The 22,941-nt window shown below is 39.6% G+C and overlaps 1 protein-coding gene and 1 pseudogene across 3 annotated transcripts in view; one reads left to right on the top strand and one right to left on the bottom strand.

Moving 5' to 3' along the window:
• Aff1 (ALF transcription elongation factor 1) overlaps positions 1-16,090 on the bottom strand; it is a 187,595-nt gene extending 171,505 nt beyond the window's left edge. For 2 of the 3 annotated variants that reach the window (XM_046457604.2, XM_046457603.2), the window contains exons 1-2: positions 15,839-16,090; positions 3,479-3,552 (exon numbers count right to left, since the gene is read on the bottom strand). In XM_046457604.2, coding sequence (XP_046313560.1) covers positions 3,479-3,516 — 38 coding nt within the window. In that variant the 5' untranslated portion in view covers positions 3,517-3,552; positions 15,839-16,090. Of the gene's footprint in view, positions 1-3,478; positions 3,553-14,699; positions 14,857-15,838 lie in introns of those variants that run through there. The other variant, XM_058583403.1, reaches the window with a different exon arrangement.
• A 3,015-nt stretch (positions 16,091-19,105) lies between these two features.
• Positions 19,106-19,647, top strand: LOC124101557 (large ribosomal subunit protein uL13-like; annotated as a pseudogene).
• The last annotated feature ends 3,294 nt before the right edge of the window (positions 19,648-22,941 follow it).

Raw genomic sequence — 22,941 nt, forward strand, 5'->3', positions numbered from 1 at the left:
ATTTAAACACAGCATTCAATTAAATGGAGAAAAGAGAGGTGATTTGATAAGTTATGTTGAAATTATTATCTAGCTTTTCACTTTTTTTTTTTTTTTGGTACTAGGGGGTGAATACAGGGGCACTTACCCACTGAGCCACATTTCCAGCCCTTTTTTGTTTTTGTTTTATTTAGAGACAGGGTCTCACAGAGTTAGTTAGAGCCTCACTAAGTTGCTGAGGCTGTCTTTGAACTGCCTCAGCCTCCCAAGCTGCTGGGATTACAGGTGTGTGAGCACGTCTGGCTAGCTTTTCACTTTAACAACAAAAAAGGCTCCTTAATATCCCTCATCTTTTAATGGTCTTATTATTATGAAAATTTACAAAATACGCTAAAGACTTTAAATACAGGGGTTGGGGAGGTAGCTCAGTGGTGGACACTTGCCTAGCATGCTCAAGGTCCTGGTTCAATTCCCAGCACTGAAATGGGGTGGTGGTGGGGGACACAAGATTTTAATCACAGATTTACAGAAGGAGTAAAATACTAAAAATCCTAAAATGTAAAATGGGTTGCACGTTAAGAAAGCCAAGAACTCCATGTGTGAATCTGGTTGTGCAGGAATTATAACGCACTGGCAAGTATCAGTACTTTCCCAACTTTTTTTTTTTTCCCCTAACTTCAAGTCTCTCTGGGTGAACTGATAAAGCACATGTCCACAGGAGGAAATCAGGTGGGAGTTCTGGTCCATCTGTAGATTGGAGGGAATCATCTGGCACACCTGATAAGAACTGATGGCAAGTTCCTCCTGAAGCTCAGAATCAGAAAGCTTATGTCCTACCAAAAAGAGCTACAGCTATTCAATTATGAGCACTGCTGTACAGCAATGCAGGCCTACTGTTGCTGGATCTTAAAAAAATTTCAAGAGAAGATAGAAGTATAGCTTGTTATATAAAAACACTGGCAGATAATTTCTTTCAGAATGTTGTGAAGGGCTAACCAAAACCCATATGCTGACCAGATTCATCCCACAGGCCACCAGCTTACAAGTTCTGATTTAAATGCAAAAAAATGAAATCACACAAATGCCAGCAAAGAACACATGCCATTATTTTCACAATCTTGGAGTAGGAAAGACCTTTGTAAGCACAATCAAAACCAGAATCCATAAAGGACAAGACATTTAACTACATAAAAATTTAAAACTTATGTGTAACTGAACATTATGAACAAACCTAAAGGCAAATAACGACAGGGTTTCCCAGGCTCCGGGGGGATGTGGAATGGCAGCCTGGTCTCATGCCTTCCCTAGGGTGGGGAAAGAGAACACACCAAGTTCCACAGCAGTCCCATCAGGACCATCTGAAACTGAAGAATTTCCTTCAGGAAGGAAGTAGAAATGTCTCTAGGACAGTTCAGAATTACAGGCACCAAAAATCTACTAATAAGCTGGGTGCAGTGGCACATGCCAGTAATCCCAGTAGCATGTGAGGTTAGGGATTGAGGCAGGATGATCACAAGTTCAAAGCCAGCCTCAGCAACATAGTGAGGCCCGGTCTCAAAATAAAAAATTAAAAGAGCTGGAGATGGGGATATGGCTTAGTGGTTAAATGCCTCTGGATTCAATCTCAGTACCTGCCCCTCCCCCCCAAAATACCACCAAAGGACTTAAAATCAGCATACTACAGCGATATAATCACTCAATGTATATAGCAGCTCAATTCACAATGGCCCAGCTATGGAACCAACCTACATGCCCTACAACAGATGAACAGATAAATAAAATGTGGTATATATACACAATGGGATATTACTCAGCCATAAAGAAGAATGAAATTATGGCATTTGCCGGTAAATGAATGGAATTGGAGATATCAGGCTAAGTAAAATAAACCAATCCCCAAAAACCAAAGACAGAATGTTCTCTCTGATAAGTGGATGCTAAACCCACAACAAAGGAGAGGAAAATCAGAAGTTCACTGGACTAGAGAAAGGTAAATGAAGGAAAGGGAAGGAAGATGGGAACAGGAAAGACAGTAGAATGAATCAGACATATCTTTCTTTTCCGTAAATATGAATACAGACCAAAGTAACTCTATATCATGTACAACCACAATAACGGGATTCTAAATTGGAACAAGTTACACTTGCTTTATGTTTAAAAATATACTCAACTATCATGTAAAAAAATTAAAAACAACATCAATAACAACAACAAAATCTAGTAATAAGTACTAGTTGAAGCTGAGTGCCATGGTGCCTACCTATTGTCTCAGTTATACAGGAGGCTCATGCAAAAGGGTCATTGGAGCCCAGAAGTCCCAGGCCAGCCTGGGCAACATGGAGAAAACCCTGTCTCTTTAAAACAAATCAAAACAACTAGTTGAGCAAGTTTTGAGTTTCCAATTCTTATACTTGGATAATTGTTTTGGTAGGGAGTAGTGGGGATTGAACCAAGTGGTGCTTTATCACTGAGCTACATCCCAGTATGTTGTATTTTTATTTTGACAGGGTCTCATTAAATTGTTTAGGGCCTTGAAAATTGCTAGGCTGACCTACAACTTTCTACTTGCCTCAGGCTCCCAGGTGGCTGGGATCACAGGCGAGTGCACTAAACTTTGATATGTTTTTAAACAACTAATAGCTTGGGTAAAAACTAATTGGTGATACTATGAATTCTATATGTCATTGAGTTATTCTTGAAATTCAGAATATTAGTTTTCTCTCCACAGTCAACACTCAGTACATCCAAGAAGGCTCTGAAGTGAGTGTGCAGAGCAGAAAGGAGAGATGTGAAAGAGGCAAGATATAAATATTACAGAATCCCTGGTCCCAAGACTGTCATAATGAGGTGGATTTATCATATTTGTTTCAGCAGATGCTAAATGTGTTCATTTTTCCAAGTGAGTGCAACATGGAACAGTACCTTGAACACAGAATTAGGAAGTTGATCTAACATCCACATTTAAAATAAATGAATTAAGAAACACAAGAAATTGTTTGCTTTAAAGAAAATATGAGGCTGGAAGAGTTAGATAGCAGCAGTGCTTGCCTAGCACACATGGCCTATGGGTTCAATCCGCAGCTTCCCCCACCCCAAAACAAAAACAAAACAAACAAAAAGAAACAGGAGCACAGTGGTGCACACCCATAATCCCAGCTACTCAGGAGGCTGAGGCAGGAGGATTACAAATTAAGGACCACCTTGACAACTTAATGAGACCCTGTCACAAAAGATAAAAAAGACTGAGGCTGTAGCTCAGTGGTAGAGCATTCCTGGGTTCAATCCCCAGTACCACCCCCATCCCCTCACCCCTGCCAAAAAATGATAGACAGTCTTAACAGATTTGACTCAAGGGAGAGAAAACTGACATTTTCATACACTTTCCTATTCTAGAGAGTTCTGAAGTTGCAAAAGAATGAAAAGGAACAAACTTATTCTTTAAAAACTTGAATCTAAGTTTAAATATGATCATGCTCTGAATCATAGATTCCATGCTTACCTGCTGCCACTGCTTTGGACTCTATCAGTGAATGCCATCCCTGCCAGTCAGTGGAAAATGGCTGGTCTGTTCATCTGAAAGAGAAACAGCAGCTTGTGAACATATGACCTGTAAGAAACCTTCTTGGAGACAGAATTCAAAGTTCTCATTTGAATTAGAAAATGGTTCTTTGCCAACTGCCAAGTTGCATGAACAAACAGCTTATATCAAAGGCCAAATACACTTTTAATTGAGGCCACTACTCAAAACCATTTCCAAAAGAAAAAATGTGCAGAAGCTTATCATGAGGAGGAGAAAATATAACATCTCCTGTTCTCTGCCAAGCATTGTGTTAAGCCCTTTTAGAAATGATTTTTTTCCATGTAAATATTACAGTAAACTTGCAAGATAAAACACCGATACCCCATTTTATAGATAAGAGAATCAGTCTTGAGTAATTTGCCTGAGGCTACAGGTGTGTGAGCATCCTCAATAAAATTAAGAAGAAAGGTAAGAATGTTGAGTATACAAGAGAGGAAATTAAGAGTTGATCTTCACACAAGAAGAAGAAGAAAAAAAAGGTAAATCAGTCAGATCAGGGTGCACATGGGTAATCCCAACTCCTACAGAGGATGAGGAAGGAGGATCACAAGTCCAAGACCAGGCTGGAAAACTTTGAGATCCCACCTCAAAATCAAAAATGAAAAGGGCTGGGGATGTCGCTCAGTGGTTCAGCGCCCAGCACTACAAAATCAAAACAAACAAAAATCCAAAAAAACTTAGGACAAAGTAACAATCCATTTTTAAGATTTTACTTCCACTCATAAGAGGTACTTAATAATGCTAAACAAATAAATAAATAAGATTCTTGAACTTTCTCTCAAAACAAGACTAGATTTTGAAAAAAAGAAAGTGTTGTCCAGTCTGGGCAAATGGCCCCAATACTCTTATATACCTCTAGAAACAACTCTCTTTATAACTAGCAACTATCAACAGCTGTTTCCTTTCCCCTCTTTATCTATTTGCAAACCTGCTGCATTTATCTGAACTTGTTTTACATAGTTTCTATTTTTTTCTTTTCAAATATTCTTAAAGCAAAGATACATTGCCAAAATATCTAAGTACAGATTTAACAAACTGTACAAAATGGCAATACTACATGAAAGCTGAAATCATTTTAAAGATTTACAGCCTGCTAGGATTACAAGGCTGTTAAAATTTCATATAAGGAAAAATCACTGCATACAGCCCTACAGAGCTCCATTCTCGGCTCCTGATAAGGCCTTACAGCTCCTTCTCCATGAAATTTTTAAGTTGATAAGTTGCTAACTACAATGTTTCCATTCTGGTAGATAGCATTTGTTACTGTATCTCTTCTCCCTAAAACTGCAACATGAATGTTACAAATATTCTAGAGAAATTCACACTAGCAGAGCTTTTTAAGTTTTTTAGGATCAACCATGTTTAGGAGTCAATTCTGCAAATAGCTCTAGTGGCCCTAGGCAACTTCCCTAAATTCTCCAATTCAATCCCTACTCATTTTCTCTTTCCTTCCCCCCAACACTTACTTTCTATTTTTTTCTCTTTCTCCATCTCTTTACCTCACCTTTTTTGTTTTATTATTTATTTATTTGCTGTGCTGGGAATCCAACCCAGGGCCTCACACATGCTAGGCAAATGCTCTACCACTAAGCTATATTCCTAACCTCTCCCCACCCCCTTTCCTCCCTGCTAATAGCTTACTTTCCTTTCCTCCTTCCCTAGTTGCTCTTACTTGCTGGCACACAGTAAGCAATCAATAGTATACTATTGCATTTGTGTTGGCATTATTCTTCATAACACTTCTGTAAAGACATCTGAAGAGTCCCCTATGGCAGTCCCCCAACTGACCCTCCTAATGATGATGCCCAACCTGTTTGAAAGCGAACACCCTGAGAGCTCCTTGGTGAGAGTGACAACAGCCAGGAAGGAGGCAGGTTGTGTGATTGGTGGGTGCTAATCTGAGAGAGGGGGTCCTGAACTCATGTGTGTGTTCACTTACTCACTGAACCCACAGACATTTCCTAAATGTCTGCTCTAAACGAGGTACTAAGAATAAGAGTGAAGAAAAAGTGATTGCCACACTGAGCTTACATATATATTTGAAGCCAAAAGATGTCACAGAGAATGCCAGAATGCCTGAGAGCAACTGAGGTAGTGTACTGAAATCTTACATAAGGTGGTTGATTTTTTAAAAAATATTAACACTTGAACAAAGACTTAAAGAAAGTGCTGGGAACAGTGGTACACACCTGTAATCCTAGTAACTGGGGAGTTTGAGGCAGGAGGATCACAAGTTCAAGGCCAGCCTCAGAAATGTAGTGAGAACTTGTCTCAAAGTAAAAAATAAAAAGGGCTGGGATGTAGCTTAGTGATTGAGTTCTCCTGGGTTCTATTCTAAGTACTCTCCCCAACCACCAACAAGAAACTACAACAAAACGCTTGAAGAAAGTGAGCAGCAAGCCATGTAGATCTGTAGTGAAAAGATCCTAGAGAAACCGATAAATAGAAGACTGAAGGAATGAGCAAACCTCTGGTCTCACCACTCAGGAGGAGCACAGCTTCTTAGGTAGATGGCTGGGATACAAAGTCAAAGAGACCACAGTCCCTGAGGGGCCTGTCTGTTCAACTCAAATCCCTTACTTGGCTGGGAGGCAGGAGACTTACCCACAAAGGCAGGGGTAGGCTGGCTGTATCACCAGATTATTGAGTCTTATTTTACAGGAAAGACCAAATTCAGCCTATGAAAAGCTGTGAAGGGCCTGAAGTATGATTTGCACAGCTCCATGGGGGTGGCCATGCAGTTCATCATAAGGTTAGGTTAGAATGGAGGCCTATCATAGTCAGGAAATTGTTCTTCTAAACCACCACTAAGAAATGAATGTAGCAAGGCCAACACTGTAAAAAATAAAAACAAAAACCTAAGAAAGGAACTTAGTATATGGTTCTGTTTAGCAATTCTTTTTCAAGGAATCATTCTTTAATGATATAGCCATGTGCTAAGCATGGTAGCTACTCCAGGGGCTGAGGAAGGAGGATCAGAAGTTCAAAGTCAGCCAGGACAACTTAGAGAAATATAAGAAGGTTCAAAATATAAGAAGGGCTGGAAATATAGCTCAGGGGATTAAAAAAAATACACAGTCACACAGTATATAATGAGGTGGGTACAGTAAAATATTGTTTATAATGGAAAGAAAACTAGCAACAACCTAATTCTTATCATCACAAAAACAGCTAAATCAATTATGGTGCCTCATAATGAGGTTTAATGTAACATAAAAAAAAAAAAAAACAGATAGGCTTACCTAAACAATATCTGAATAATGTAAGCTCACTTGTTTTAAAAAAGAAAATGCTTTATTTTTATGTTTAAGTTTATGCATAACACCATAGACATACACACCCACACAATTTGGAATAACATGCACTCAACTGTTAATAGTAGCTCCTCTAGAAAAAGAAGAAGAGATTTGAGTGAGAAGGCCAGTGCAGAGATGTAAAAAGTCATTTTCACTTTTTTATGCTGTAAATGCTACAAACCTTTAATCTGATCTATAAATCTATTAATTTATAAAGCTTTAATTTTTTTTCTTTAAATATGGGGGGCGGTGCTGTCCTACAAATACTGAAATCAGAAGGTCATACTGAAATTTATATATATTTTACATCAATTTTACTAGATTATACAGAAAGAAGAGTAATAACTGAGGACAGTTAAAAATCCTCCTATTAAGAAAGCAGGAAAAATACTCACGTGGTTCTGTTTAACGTGGTTCTGTTTAATAACAGAGTGGTGCTGTAGAGCAGAAGGAAGATCACAAGACCAAAGTGGGCAAGTTAGGCTCTGTTGGCCTCACTGCTCCCATCTGCAAAATGGAGATGGGTCTCCTATCCTACAGTTACCGAGAAGAGTAAATTATATCACCCAGTTAACATGTCTAGCACACTGACAAAACACAGGTCTTCAAAAAATAGCTGATCTGATTATATTATTGAAGTCAGCCATATCCACATTAAACTTTATGTAAGTAACAGATTATATTTCATTTAGGGATATGCCCTGTCATGTCTTCTTAGGAGACCCTTCTATAGTCCTTCCACCCCCTTGCAGTACAAATTTGCTTGGAAATTAAATTGTCATGTATACCAAAGTGCTTTTTTCCCCTAATAGCAGGGAAAACAAAGTAAGAACACTTAAGTGTTTTATATGTATATACATACACATTTATATTTACAATGAACACTCACACCATATACATAAAGAAAAGAAAGAAAAATAAGGGAGAGTACAAAAAAAGAAAGAAAAGAAATAAAGAAAGATTCAGGATACTGTTCTCAAATATTCTGCCACAGGTCATTAAATACTTCCAAAATCTAGGACGTTCTGGGGAAACTACTCTCAGGAATCTTCGTGACATGCTGGTAAAAGGTTGATTTGCAACTCAGGACATTAGAAAATAAGTCTTCTTCAGCTTTTGCATCAGTATATGGGACTTCATAGGGTTCTTGTTGGTTTTCATAAAATAGTGTTTGTAAATTTTTCAGCACAATGACTGGCTCATGGAAAGTACTCAATAAATGGTTGTTGTTGTTCTAGTTATTTTTCGTCAACCAAATCACATGCCCAGGAGACTCCATACCAGGGAAGCTTTCAGTGGGATAAACAGAGCTAGGTAGGTCTTAAAGTTCCATGACCATGACCTAGTTTCCAAAGTAGAATGAGGAAAACTACTCTGTCCAGAGGCCAGAGAACTCTAGGACTGGTCAGTTTCTGGTATTCTCTACTTCCCCTTTATCCAAACATACCTTCCATGAGTAACATTCTCTTGGTAACAGGCAATGTGTCAGGGTGAGTCATGAGTCATACATTCTGTTTTAGTCTGATTCTCCAGAATTCTACCCCAACCAGATTATAATCTCCCAAGATCTCAAACTGGCTCAAGCATTTACAGATCCTCCAGCTCTCCTATACTACCTAGACCTCACAAACTTTGAAATCCATAATGGAACACAATTTCCCCCAACTATCACTTTTCCATTTCTGTTATGGTTCATATATGGAAATGTCCCCAAAAAAGCTCATGTGTGAAACAATGCAAGAAAATTTAGAGGTGAAACAATTGGGCTATGAGAGCCTTAACCTAATCAGTGAATTCACCCACTTCAACAGATTAACTAGGTGATAACTGTAGGCAGGTAGGGTATGGCTGGAGAAGGTGTGTCACTGGGGTTGTGCCTTGGGGATTTACATTTTGTGGCGAGGGAGCACTCTCTTTGCGCTTCCTAGTGCCATGTCCTCAGCTGTTTTCCTCTCCCACACCCTTCCACCATGATTTTCTGCCTCACCTCAGGACAAGGAAATGGCATTGGCCATCTATAGACTGAGATCTCTGAAGCTATGAGCCCCAAAATAAACTTTTCCTCCTCTAATTGTTCTTGTCAGGTCTTTTGGTCACAGCAGTGAAAAAGCTGACTAAAATAACTTCAAAGCCTATTCCATGGGATTCTGGTGCTGCCCACACTCAAGTACACATCCCATATTTTGTTGACTTCCTCTCTCACCATTTGGTTCTCAGTTCAAAGACACATTCTCAGAGAAGCCTTTCTCGATTCTCAAACCTAATGTAACACTGTAATGTCCCCTCAACCGTACTTTCCCACCAACCAACTCTCCATTCCATTATCCCCATTATGTGGGTTAGGAATAGGTTTGGCTGCAAATAGCAACTATTTAATAAAAGTTTATGTTTCTCCTATAGCAAATTTAGAAGAAGGTGGCTCCTGGTATGCTTTTAGCCAATCAATGATAGCACTGGATACTCTAGCTCTTTCTGCTCTGCCATGTTGTCTTCAGGCCTGTCATCTAAGGTATAAAAGACTGCCGCCAAATAGAAATTTCATTCATGTACAAGGCAAAAAAAGAAGAGAAGAAAGATATGGCTGCGTCATCCTTCTGTCAGGAAAGGAAAGTTCTTCCCCAAACCCTTGGCTACCCAAATGGGCATGGTGATGCATATCTGTTATGGTTTAGGTATGAGGGACTCCCCCAAAACTCACATGTTAGACAGTAGAAGAAAATTTACAGATGAAATGACTGGGTTACAAGAGGTTTAACCTAATCAGTGCATTAATCCCCAAGAGGGATTAACTTGGTGATAACTGCAAGTAGGATATGGCTGGAGGAGGGGGGTCATTGGGGACATACCTGTGGGGTATATATTTTGTCCCTGAAGTGTGGAACATTCACTCTCTGCTTTTTGGTGGTCATGTCTTGACCTGCTTTCCTCTACCATGATGGGCTTTATCTTGGGCTCTGAGCAATAGAGCCAGCCATTCATGAACTAAGACCTCTGAAACTGTGATCCCTCAAATAAACTTTTCCTCCTCTAATTGTTCTTGTCAGTATTTTGGTCCCAGCAGGAAAAAAAAAAAAAAAAAAGACTAAAACAACATGTGTAGTCCCAACTAATCTGAGGCTGAGGCAGAAGGACTATATGAGCTCATGAGTTCAAGACCAACTTGGGCAACAATGCAAGACCCTGTCTTGAAAAAACCTTGGGGGGAAAAAACCCACCAGAATTAGGTTATATTGGACATTTTTTTAGCTTCCAAGGAAGCAGGAAATTAGGATACAAATCATTATTGGCTGAGAACAAAAAGAATCAATCATCTAAGGCTGAACAAATATGGTACCATGCAAAATTAAGGTTATCTTAACAATAAAAGAAAACAAGAATGGGTATTGGGTAGAACAACAACAGTGTTGACCTACTGAGTTATATCCTCAGCTCCTTTTTTCCCCCTTTTTCCTTCCTTTCTTCTATATTTTTAGACAAGTTCTCACTAAATTATCCAGACTAGCCTCAAACTTTCAATCATCTGGCTCAATCTCCTGAGTAGCTGGATTGCAGGTGTGCACCCCTTCACATAGATTCCATATCCAGCTTTTACACATATATCCTCAGAGCTTATATTTTTTTGAATGAATAACCATTAGCTTTCCTATGGTAGACAGGCCCTATGGACACTGGATGTGGTGAAAATAGTGTAGGATATGCTATAAGGGAAAATCTCTGTATCTTGAGAGAACAAAGGTTTATTCCATGTTCCTAGGTCTATTTCATATTGATGTGTTTGGGTAGGGAGGAGGGAAGGAAGATTTGCTCCATACTGAGAACTCAACATGTTAAAAGATCTTACTACAGTCATTTAAAGGGCTGGGGATGTAGTTCAGTGTTATACCACTTGCCTAGAATGTACAAGGCCCACTCAACCCCCAGTGTCAGTGAGGCAGGAGAACTAGTTAAATGCTTCAGGAGTGAAGTGACATGTTGTTCCCACTTGACAAGATTAGTCACGTGGTTCTGGGTAACCATAAAGTAGCTGAAAAAACAAAGAACAACACATGAATATTGGTAGAAATTTTCTTTGCCTCATTTCTTATGGGCTGGTGAAATATACAGTGCATTTTAAAATTTGAAGACATTAAAGAAATTTCTTGGAACAAACTCATCTTTAAAAGGATGCTTGTCCAGCCTTGGAAAATAGAGCAAAGGGCAGGAATAGAGAGACATGCTTACTTTCAATTACAAAAGATGGGATTCCCTAATCTAGGGGTTCCTCTTCTATAATGCAATATTCCCTCTCCTGAGAAAACCAGTGTAAAAACTTGTTGATACTCTGGCTATAGCTATTCTGAGTGACAAAGTCACTCTTTTCTAACCTAGAAGTCCTCAAAACTGTGGCACGTTAACTTGTTTGCTTGCAAGTAGGGTGAAACTTTGGACTTCACAGTTCTCTATGAAAAGTAATTTGCCTGAAGTCTGACAGCTAACAAGTAGCAGTAGCATGTCAAAAATTAAAATTCAAGCTGTGCATTCAGAAAATCATGTTTTTAAACTTTTTAAAACTCTCTATACTATAGTGTATTCTGTATATTGTAGTGATGCTCAGAGTGTAGTTTTAGAAATAGCAGCAGGGATAGCACCTGAGAATATGATACAAATGCAAATCCCTGGGTACTACCCCAGACATACTGAATCAGAAACTCTGGTGGTGGCAGGGCACAGCTGTGCTTTAAGAAAACTTCCAGGAGATTCTGATGTACACTTTAAGTGTGAGTGTCGATACTGCACACGTATACTGTATATACAAGATCAAAGGAAATAGTATGAGAATATCCTGATTTACACAGGGATGTGCTCTTGAAAGTCTATAAATTGAGCTTTTATAAGTTGAATGGATTTCTTGCACTAAGGGACCCCATTTGTAAGGCCCTGTGTTTAAGTTTTAGGAAGGTAAGAATCTCCAGTGGGGAAAAATAAATCATGTGTCTGTTAAATAGATCTGCATAATATTTTCCTTTGGAAGCACAAATATATATCCAGAATGCAAAACAAAAAATACTTTTTTTTCATTCTCATAATGATCAGAAAGAATTACTTAGCCAAGGAGAAACTATTTATATTTTAAAGTCAAGCTGTAATTCTTGAAAAACAGGAAACCACATATCAACATAGCCAACACAGTGTACCATAGTAGAAAGGGCACCAGGCTTTGAGTCACAGAGTCAAGTAACTTAACTTCAACTCAATTTCCTGATTTTAAAATGGAAAATGAGCTTTAACTTCAGAGTTACAATTAGGCTTAAATAGTATGTCACAGGAAAGCTTTCGGTAAACATTGAAGTGCTTTGAAATGTATGCTCTACCTGCACGGGTCCTTACTCTTTCTTGATAATAGTACTATCAAAATTTCTCCAATGCTTAAGGTACTTTCTGGCACATAGAAAATGTTCAGTACTCGTGAGGTATCAGGAATAAATGAGATATTTTATTAATGATATAATTGTTTCTTTCAGGCTCCACTTGTTATAATAATCTCAGTCTTTTAATAGGAAAAAGTCACTCCAACAAGAAATCCTTAGTCATGTTTAAAATGGGCCAGATAATTTAAGAAAATCAGCTGATTTTCTTCCCCTGGAGAATACTACTGAAGGAGTTCTGTCCTAAGGCAGAAGACAGAAACTCCTATTAGCAACCCGGATGGCCTTAGTGCCTCATGGTATCTATATCAATCTGTTGTGCACATATAAATAGTTAATACACTAACAAAAGATGTGTATCTACAAAGAATGATATATTTCACATTTACTTCCACACTGTGATAGAATTTTCATAAGTGGATTAGAGAGTTTGTGAAACCTATTGTTTAATGTAATCTATTTTAATAAATTCTGAGATTCAAGTATTCAATATTAAATAAGTTCCTATTGTGTATAAAAGAGAGGCTATTAGAAAGCTATTACCAATTAAATATCATTTGGGATGAGAAACTACGGTTGAATTTATATTTTAATGAGGAAAATATAATTTATTTTAAAAACTTTTGTGTACTTATGGTAAATGCACTTCCTTAATTTGTGCTCTCTCCAACATACTTTCTCAATCTCCTGAAAAATTAGTTAACAGTACAGAGCCTTGTAATAGGGGAACTTTGGGCTTTTAGCTTCAATGGATATATCTAAGATAATAAATGAGTTCAGTCCCAAGACAGCTTTTAATGTGGGACTTTAATAGTAGAGACAAAATCCAGTCATGTTGCCATACCTTAAGAGACATCTTTAGGGTATATCATCCCAGTGTACGTCTTATGCCTATCCAAATATTTGTAAATTAACTTTAGCTTTTAAAAGTGAAAGCATAAAAGGCAATCTCAAGGTATAATTCAACTAACTTTATAAAGGATTGTGCAAAATTGTTCAATGAAAGCATAAATTACAAAACTGAGCACAAAATTTCTTCTACTTGTTTTTCAAAAAATATTGAAAACAAGTTTTTCTTTTTCTTTTTTCATAGTACTGAGAATTGGACCCAGGACCCTATACATGCTAAGAAAGTTTGTTTTTCTAAGCTTACTTTTTTCACTCATTATTTTGAACTCCCAAGATAAAAAAGTAACTTTGAACAACCACAAGGCTAAAATCTGTAGATGTGTCTGATAAAGATACAATTCATGTATACATCTTAATTGAATAGTCTCTTATCCGAGTTTAATTAAAAACCCAATTAAACAAGTATCTTAGCCAATTGAAAAAGTAACTGTTGGCTCAACCAACAATTTTCAAAATTCAGTTAAACCAAATAGGAAATGGGAAAGACAGCCAGTTTTGATATGGTCTGATTACCCGCATAGTGGAACAGTGACTTCTGGTGGCAAAAAAGGCATGCATGTTCTGCATACTGCAGAAGAAATCGATGTTTAAAATAATCCGAACTTGATTTTGTCATTTTCCTCAATCTTTGGGTGACTTTTGTATTCTAACTGAACACATTGTGATTTGTCAAAATTGTGTATTTGTTAAGTGGAAGAGTTAAGCAAATGACAGATGCCAAAGATGGAAATTCAATTGCTATGGTGAATGGATAAGACGTATTAACTCTAACATGTAATAGTATGCTTCCTAGCTTAATAGACAAAGAATTCAAAGCAACATATCTGCAAGTCCCACATGACCAGCCTCATTGTCCCTGTAAATTATATTTGAAAAAAGAAAAGTCCCTAAATATCTAAACTTGTTTTCTCCCCCAAAGTCCACTCTTCAATCCCTTTTGTCTCAAAGTGATCAAGTCTATCCCAATATCTTTCCTTAGTTCTTTTCATTCCTTAAAAATAGCTAATTACAAATGAGGTTTTTCCTTGTTTTAATTACTACTTATCTATTCTCTTGAATTCTCTGCTTGTCTCCTGGGAACATTATCCTTTAGTTCCTTTCCATTTCTGTATATTTATCCATTCCCTTTCTGTATACTTATCTTCAAATACAACACTTTCAAACACTGGCAAGGGACAACACCTTTAAAATAAAGCAGGCGAACAGTCCAGAATTTTCAATACTCCTATGAATCTATTTCCAGAATATCCACTCAAGGAATCTTTTCCACTAAAGATGAAAGGCAAGGTAAGGAAATACATTAGACAGAGGAAGTAAATATTGAAACAGGGCCATGCCTAGGTATTCTTAAGCCTCAGAGAACTTGACTCTTGAGTCCAAAGATCGTTTTCCTTTTTTTTTTTTTTTTTTTTGTGCCTCTATTCTGGGGAGTCTGACACCTTGTAGGTCGAACAGAGGTATTCTGCTACGTTCTATGCATTCTGCATGACCTTGCTCTGAAATAATCTTGTACAAGCAAAATCCCCTTACCTCTCTGACTCCTCTGCTGGATGTTCTGTGCCTCCATTACTGAGCTTTTCTCACTTCGCGACTGTCCCAGAGACACTGGGTCTTCAACTTAAATTTACGGTTTCTCACTGAAGGTTTTAAATCTGTCTGGTTCCACGGCGGTAAGTCAATACTACCCCACCCCCGCAGCCACCACCCTGCACCAACAAGATTAAAACATAACAAAACAAGGCGAATCCAATCACCGGCAGTAAGGACTTTCCCCCCAAGAGACTGAAGATTTAGATACATTTTCAACCTACAAAGCCAAGATGATTTCTAAAATTATTTGCAAGGGAATTTAGGGGTTAGTGGGGGGCGGGCATTGAGACGCTCGAAGGTCCCTCACAGCATTAATGTAACTACCATTAAGGTAAGGTATGATTCACACAGCACTTAATCCCCTCCCCCCTCCCTTCGCGGATTTCGGCGCTGGAGCAGTCGGAGGGCTAGCAGTGCAACAGTCACAGAGGACTAGACACTAGAGGGAAAAAAATCATCAAGAGAAATTAACCAGTCCCATATTTTTAAGACGCAGTCTCCTTCTGCCCAGAAGTAAGTCTCAGAAGGTGCCTCCAACTTTCCCCCTCGCTTTCTAGAGGGTGCAGCCCACAGACCCATGCATGCCTCGCCCTTAGTCACAATTTGATGGAATCGGTACCACTAATCTCCTCCTACCAGATGTATGGTGGAGGGATTTCGAAGTGGAAAAGAGAAGAGCCTCGCTTTTACTCCTAGAGAAACTTCTGGGACTCGTCTATTACGCAACTAAGGGACCGTGTTCCAACAACGGGACATCTTTCCGCAAGACGCGGGGAGCAAGGGCAAATGTTTGATTTGTAGACGATGGGGAGGGAGAATGGGTTTCTTCCTAAATTCCATCCCGTTTTTCTGGACGGTACCGGCTGGCGGATTTTCAAGACGAGGTGCGAGGGCTGCGTTTCCTTCACGCGTTCACCCCGAAGGTTCCCACCGGAAAAGTAGGAACGCCAGTGACTTGAGTCACCGTGCTGGGAAGTAGGCAGTGAGGCGGCGAGCGTCTCAGCTTCCGAGTTAGTCTATGTCTGCGGCTTTGGGGGCCAAAGGGTTCCCCGACCCAGGGAACGCCGGGCTCCACTTACCTTCTAGACCCCGTTTGCCTCTTGTCCCAGGTCAGGCGCCCTAGTCACCTTCCCTGACCTGTGCAGTGGGAAGGGGCGCGGGTGTAGACAGCACAGGAGAGCTCGTCCTACCGGGGTTCAGCAGCCGCGGGTGCAGGGCTTGGCTCCGGAGCAGCGGAGGCGAGAAGGCAGCTCCGACCGCGATGCGCACAAGAGGCGGCCGAGTGCGCAGGGGCCGCGCGCGATCTTCTGCTAGCTTGCAAGCCAGATACGCGCGCCGGCAGTCCCAGGAAGGCAGGGAGGCCGAGACCACGCCCACCGCGGGAGGCCCCGCCCCGCCCCTTATCCCCGGAGCTGCGGTACCCTGCTCCTCCCCGGCCCACGCCCTCTAGCTGGCGCCACCCAAATGGCGAGGAACGTCGCGGCCCTACCCAGGAGACTGGTGGGAGGATCGCGAGGAAACTGCAGCTCCGGATGGAACACGGCAGTGACCGCACCGAACGCGTGGGTGACCCTGCCCCAGGCTGTTGTGGGACACAAGAACCCTTTGGCTTGACAGCGAGATTAAGCTCAGGGTCAAGTTCTGACTAAAAGTGTCAGGGAGGCTTTTTGCAATCTTCTATACAAGTGGAACAGATTCTGTGCCCTTTAAAGAAGATAATAACTAACATCTGGGGAGCGTTTTACAGCTTAAAGAAGGCTTTTCACACACAGGCCCGTTTCATCTTCACAACAACCTTATAAAACAGATATATTGTTCCCATTTCCCAAATAATGAAACCGAAGTGCTGAAAAATAAGAACTGTGCTCAATGTCACAAGTTAGAAAGTGGTGTGGGAAACTGAATCTATCTTCCAGGTTTTTGTTTTCCACTACCCCAACCCCAGGAAATTCTAATGGGTATAAGGGGATTTGGCAAATTGACCCAGAGGAAGAAAGGAAAACTTCAAGTCTACGTAGGGTGCTGCCAATTCCTACTATGAACATAACCAAGGAAAGCAACAAGCAGTCTTCATTGCTTCATCTCATCTTCCTCCCTGAAAGAGATGAGGAAAGATTACATCAAAAGACCTACTTGCCCCCACCCCCATAGCTTAATGGTTTAAATGAGTGAAATCATTTGGATGAAGAAAGTTACCTTACTTAAATGTAATAAAATATATAATGTAAGTTAATACATATCTGAAAAATAAACCTCCAGGACCTCTGTGTTCTTTCCTATTTTCTTTGGAGGGGGGAGGGTAAATATTGCTTTGCCCCCCCCATGAGTCCACATACTTGAAATCATAATCAATAAATTTTGCATTTCCAAATGAGACCCTTGGCTACTTCACTTAATTTCCCATGAATTGTTTTCTCTCTACTCCCTATGCCCCCATTGTGAGACTGGCTTAATTTACCTTAACAGCTATACTAATTAAGGTGTCCTTGATGAAATTTGATGGTGTCTTTCGATGAAAACATTGGAGATCATCTCTGAGCATGGTGGGACAGGAGTCACCTCTAGCAGATAGGTGTTTGCAAAGTTTCACAGTTTTCTAACAAGTTGATATTTATTTACATCAATAACAAATATCTTAACCTTTTTACTATGTAACTAACACATTTCATTGTAAAAGATGTAGAAGCATAGTAATGTTTCATAATCTCAGGGTTTTCACCACTTCTACCTAAAATGTTGTCCTTTTTTCTCTTCTTTCTGCATCTTCCACAGTATAGTCTATAGTGCTTTTCCAAACGTACTGTATGTAGAAAATGAGCTGGACACAGTGCCATGTGCTTGTGGTCCCAGCTGAGGCAAAAAGTTGAGCGCAGGAGTTTGGGACTACTAGGCAACACACTGAGACCCCCATCTCTTAAAAAAAAAAAAAGGAAGAAAGGAAGTTTGAGAAAAAGGAAGAAAGGAAATAATATTGATATTGAATTGAAAGTTTGCTACATTTTTTTCTTTCTTCCTTTAGAGTTGCAAGTCTTGTTGGGGATGCAGCTCTGGTTCAGATCATAGTTCCTTCCATTTATATGAATACACTTTTTTTTTTTTGAGACTGTTTCTCACTATGTTACCCAGACAGGTCTCAAATTCCTGGATTCATGGGATCCACTAGCTTCAGCCTCCCAAGTAACAAGGGCTGCATGCATCACAACTGCTACTAACTTTATATGAATATTTTTCAGGCAACGTGCCAAGTAGTGTGGCACGCCAGTGACAAAGACAGAATGGTTTACATCAGATTCCAGTATGGTGGAAGAAACAAGCAAATAAATGAGCAATTCCAATGCACTTTTATTGATTTGCTTCCTGAATGGTGACAGGTTATTTAAAAACAAATCAAAATCAATTTTCTCAAAATAAATACAGAAAAAGTGGGGCTGGAGATGTGCTTAACATGCATTTGAGGTCCTGGGTTTGATCTCCACCAGCCTCCAGCATTAAAAAAAAAAAAGGCAGAAGAGCCATTCCAAGGAGTTTTTATTTGTTGTGTACTGGAGATTGAATGCAGGAGTTCTTTACCACTGAGCTACCAGTCCTTTTTTATTTTTAAAATTTAAGACAGGGTCTCAGTTAAGTTGTGGAGGGTCTCGCTAAGCTACTGAGTTTGTCCCGGAACTTGCCTCATTCCCGCCTCAGTCTCCCAAGTAGTTGGGATTACAGACATGAACCCCTGCACCTGGCTCCAAGGAGTTTTTTTAAAACATTACTTTTCTCCAGGTCATATTATATAAATGGTTAATAAGCAGGCTAATTTTAAAGATAGTTACCCTGTATCTAAATTTTGAAATTTATGACAAACTTATGAAAGAAAAGCAAATACGCAACAGAGCTGCAGATACTTAGCTTTATTATCTACTCTTCATCTTCACCATAGGAATTCTTCAATTACATTTTTAGCATAGTCAGTGAAATTCTAGCACTTTCTTAACCTGTTACATACATTTATTTCTGATTATATTTCTGCTACGGTGAAGCATGTCTCTGTTTTTTGTTTGTTTTATTTTATATATATATATATATATATATATTTGTATTTATATTTATTTATTTTTCAGTACTGGAAATAAAATCTTTCCTTTTAATTCAGTGATGGTTCTTTTTAGCTGCTTCATGTGCGACTCCTGGGATGTTTCCTAACAATTTTAAACTATGATTTTACTGAAGATTCTAAAATAAACAAGAAAAACCCCTGGGACTTAGAGGAGCTCATAGACTGTATCCCCAGAACATCTGAATAGTCCAAGGGGATGAGAACTTAACATTTAGAGACTGATGGGTCCAGGTGGCTGCCAAAAATGGTAGAGGAGCAGATGCTAGTACTGAACAGCCAAGGCCATCTCCTGGGCCACCTGAAGGTCATTGTGACCAAGCAGGTACTGCTGGACCTGAAGGTAGTGGTCTTGGGCTACGAGGGCTTCAACATTTATGGCAATTTCTACAGGAAACAAGTTAAGGAACCGGGCCTTCCTCCACAAGTGGACGAATGCCCGCCACCTCACTTTTGGATGATAGGGCAAGGTCAGGCTGCTCTCGAGAGTGTTTGATGGGATCCCATTGCCCTATGATAAGGAAAAGTAGATGGTGATTCCTGGTTCTCTCAAAGTGGTGTGTCTAAATCCTGTCAGAAAGTCTGCCTACCTGGGACCCCTGGCTCACAAGATCACTGGAAGTACCAGGCAGTAATACGGCCAACCTGGAGGAGAGAAAGGAGAAGGCCAAGTTCTGTTGTCAGAAGAAAAAACAGCTTATGAAGCTGTGCAGACAGGCAGGAAAGAATGTGAAGAGGACAATTAACCAATTCACAGAGGCCCTCAAGACCCAAGGACTTCTGGTCTGAGCCTAGTAAAGACTGTTTTATGTCTCACTTTTGGATAGACCTGCCCATTCTGCATCACTGTCCTGGGATGTAGAGGACCTGGGGATAGCTGTCTGAGTGCTATAGGCAGCCTGTCATCTAGAAAACGGGGGTCACATGAAGTCACAGCTTTTAAGAAGGTTTTTCCAGGAGGTTATTTTAAGATAGCTCTAAGAGTTGAGTATATACAGTTTATGACCTGCTTGTTCATGAGAGTTCTAGAAAATGGATACAACCACCAGTTATTTTGGTCACAGGATTAGAAAAAGTGAACTGGAACACTAATGGGAGGGGCATCCTGCACCGTGGTTGGTTGCTGTTTCCACTTTCCACTTGGCTGTATACCAACCACACTTTGCAGGTATCAGAATGGCAGAAAACACCTGCTGACGTATCAAGTGTAAGAGGTGCACAGATTGGGAAGATGTGCAGCCAAGGGGTTACAGGCAGTGTCCTTACTTCTTCCCTCTCTTTTGTTATCAAAGACAAATTCTTTTTAAATGGCGTGGGGGTGAGAGAGACTGGCGAGGAATGTGCCTGGCATCACAACGTGGGTAATTGTTTTCTTGGCCAACCTGAAGGACTCCAAACTCTGTAGCCAGCAAGATCCAAGCATTATTTATTTGTTTATTTGCAGGACAAGGATTGAACCAGTGAGGTACACCCCCAGCCCTTTAATTTTTATTATTATTTTTTTTAAATTTTAAATTTTGTAACAGGGCTCCTCTAAGTTGCTGAGACTGACCTGGGACTTATGATCTTCCTGCCTCATGCTCCCATGTCGTCAGGATTACAAGTGTTTACCACTTTGCCTGGCAAGATCTGAGCCCTTTAAACTAGCAGTTTAAATTATATTACTGTAAAAGGACTGCATATATATCTCAAAGGGCATTACTTTGTTCCCCCAAAATGTAAATAAACCATAGTTAAATTGAGAGTTGAACATATATTTGTGACAAGAAAACAACCCACCTAGACTTGGGGGAAGGTGGTGTAGATGAGGACAGGGATACTGACACTGAACGGGAAGGAGGAAGGATTAGTTTAAACCAGATGAAGGGGAGTAGAGTTCCCTGCCCCCAAAATAAGCAAACTAAGACAGAACAGACCTCAAGGCAAAGATTATGATGCTATAGAAATATGATTGTAATAGAAATAAGAGAGGGCCTGGGAGTATAATTTAGTGGTATGCTGCTTTTAGCATGTTTGATGCCCAGGTTCAGTCCCCAGTGCCCTTTGCGGGGGGGGGGGGGGAGAGAGAGAGAGAGAGAGAGAGAGAGAGAGAGGGAGGGAGGGAGAAGGGAGGGGAAAGAAAACAAAGGTCAACTAGAAACTGACAGTGAAGAGTCCTACATGCCAACATATGGGATTTTCCTTTTATCCTAAATGTAGTGGGTAGGAAATTGAGTTGACCATGTTGCATTTACGAAAGATTATTTTCTCAGTGGCTCCCCTGAGAAAATGGATTGGAGACAGTGAGGCTTCAATCAGTCCCCAAGGCCATTGTAAGAAAATGTATAGAATGCCAGGCATAGATTGTGGGCAGATAGAGAAATTCCTACTCATATGATTCCTCCTGGAAGTCAGAAATGCAAATGTGACCCACTGTAAGAAGAACTGGGTGCACAATTATTATAATTAAAATAACTGTCAATTTTTCATGAATGTTCTGCAGAAAACCTGGTTCCTGGTGATCTGACATCCCTTTTTCTTACAAGTACGAGTTTCATAATGCATAGGAGTTTTTAACTCGTTGCTACACACCCTTGCTCAACCCCAGTGTCTCCTATCTCCTGTGTTTAATCTGTCCTTCACAGCACCACCAGACAAATCCTCCTTAAGCACTTGTCTGGTCATATGACACATCTAGCACTTGCAAAGAGAATTCAGTATCAACTCCTTATTGTAAAGAGAAAACTTTGCAGACTATTTGTTAAATTTATCTTTTTGGCTTCACACACACACACACTATATATATATATATATTTAGTTGTAGGTGAACATAATACCTTGATTTTATTTTTATGTGGTGCTGAGGATCAAACCCAGTGCTTCACTCATGCTAGGCGAGCACTCTATTACTGAGCCACAGCCACAGTACATTGGCTTCACTTTTGATAGACATTTTGTTCTACTGGAAAGCTATCCTTGGTTTTCATTCTCTATCTTTGCTTAATTCTGTTCCTTTAAAGTAGAATGCTATTCTTCTACTTTTTTTTGAGAGAGAGAGAGAGAATTTTTTAATATTTATTTTTTAGTTTTCCGTGGACACAACATCTTTATTTTATTTTTATGTGGTGCTGAGGATCGAACCCAGCGCCCCGCGCATGCCAAGCGAGCCCACTACCGCTTGAGCCACATCCCCAGCCCTCTACTACTTTTTGAAATAGCATCTCAGTTCTCTGCCTTTTGAAATACTGTCTTTCAAAGCTTGTTTATTTATTCACTCATTCAGTGAGCCTTGGCAAGATTAGCAATAGGCCTTCCAGACAGAAAGAAGCACGAGATTTTTCCTGTTCCCTAGCATAGGGGTTATCAAACATTTTTTGAAAAGGGTTCAGTAGTAAACATTTTAAAGGTCATGTGCCATGTAGTCTCTGTAGCAAATCTACACTCTGCTGTTCTAGCACTAGAGCAGCTATAGACTACACCAATAAAACACTATTTACAAAAACAGGTGGCAGGTGGTAGTTTGCTGATTTCTCCTCTAAAAGCTTACAGCTAAACAGATGGAAAAGGCAGCATGAAATGATAATGAATAAAACATACCAAAGAGCTTTAGAGGATAGAAGGATAGAAGTGCCAGCATCTATGTAAGATGAGTCCTAAAAAGTAAAATTAAAAACAAGAGGACATACTTAAAGAAATAAAGTTAAATTTCACATAATTAATGGTGAACAATTTCAGATTAAAAAGTTTCAACTGTGTCAAAGAGATAAAGAAAAAATCTACATTAGACACATCATGTTAAAATTTAAAATTTATTTATTCTTGCAGCACTGAAGTTCAAATTCAGTGCCTCATGCATCAAAGCAAGCACTCAATCACTGGGTCACACAATCACATCTCCAGCCCCAAGTTTAAGAAATAAATGAGGAGCTATACCACATTTTCTTTATCTCTTCATCTGCTGAAGGGCACCTAGGCTGGTTCCATAGTTTAACTATTGTAAATTGAACTGCTATAAATATTGATGTGGCCACATCTCTATTGTATAATAGTGATAATAGCCAAATACATTCTGCTGTCATGTTTAACTAAAAAGAACAAATTTAA

This window comes from Marmota monax, unplaced genomic scaffold (assembly GCF_021218885.2).
Source record: "Marmota monax isolate L192 unplaced genomic scaffold, Marmota_monax_Labrador192_F-V1.1 WCK01_AAM20220418_F8-fsc00128, whole genome shotgun sequence".
Taxonomy (NCBI): Eukaryota; Metazoa; Chordata; class Mammalia; order Rodentia; family Sciuridae; genus Marmota; species Marmota monax.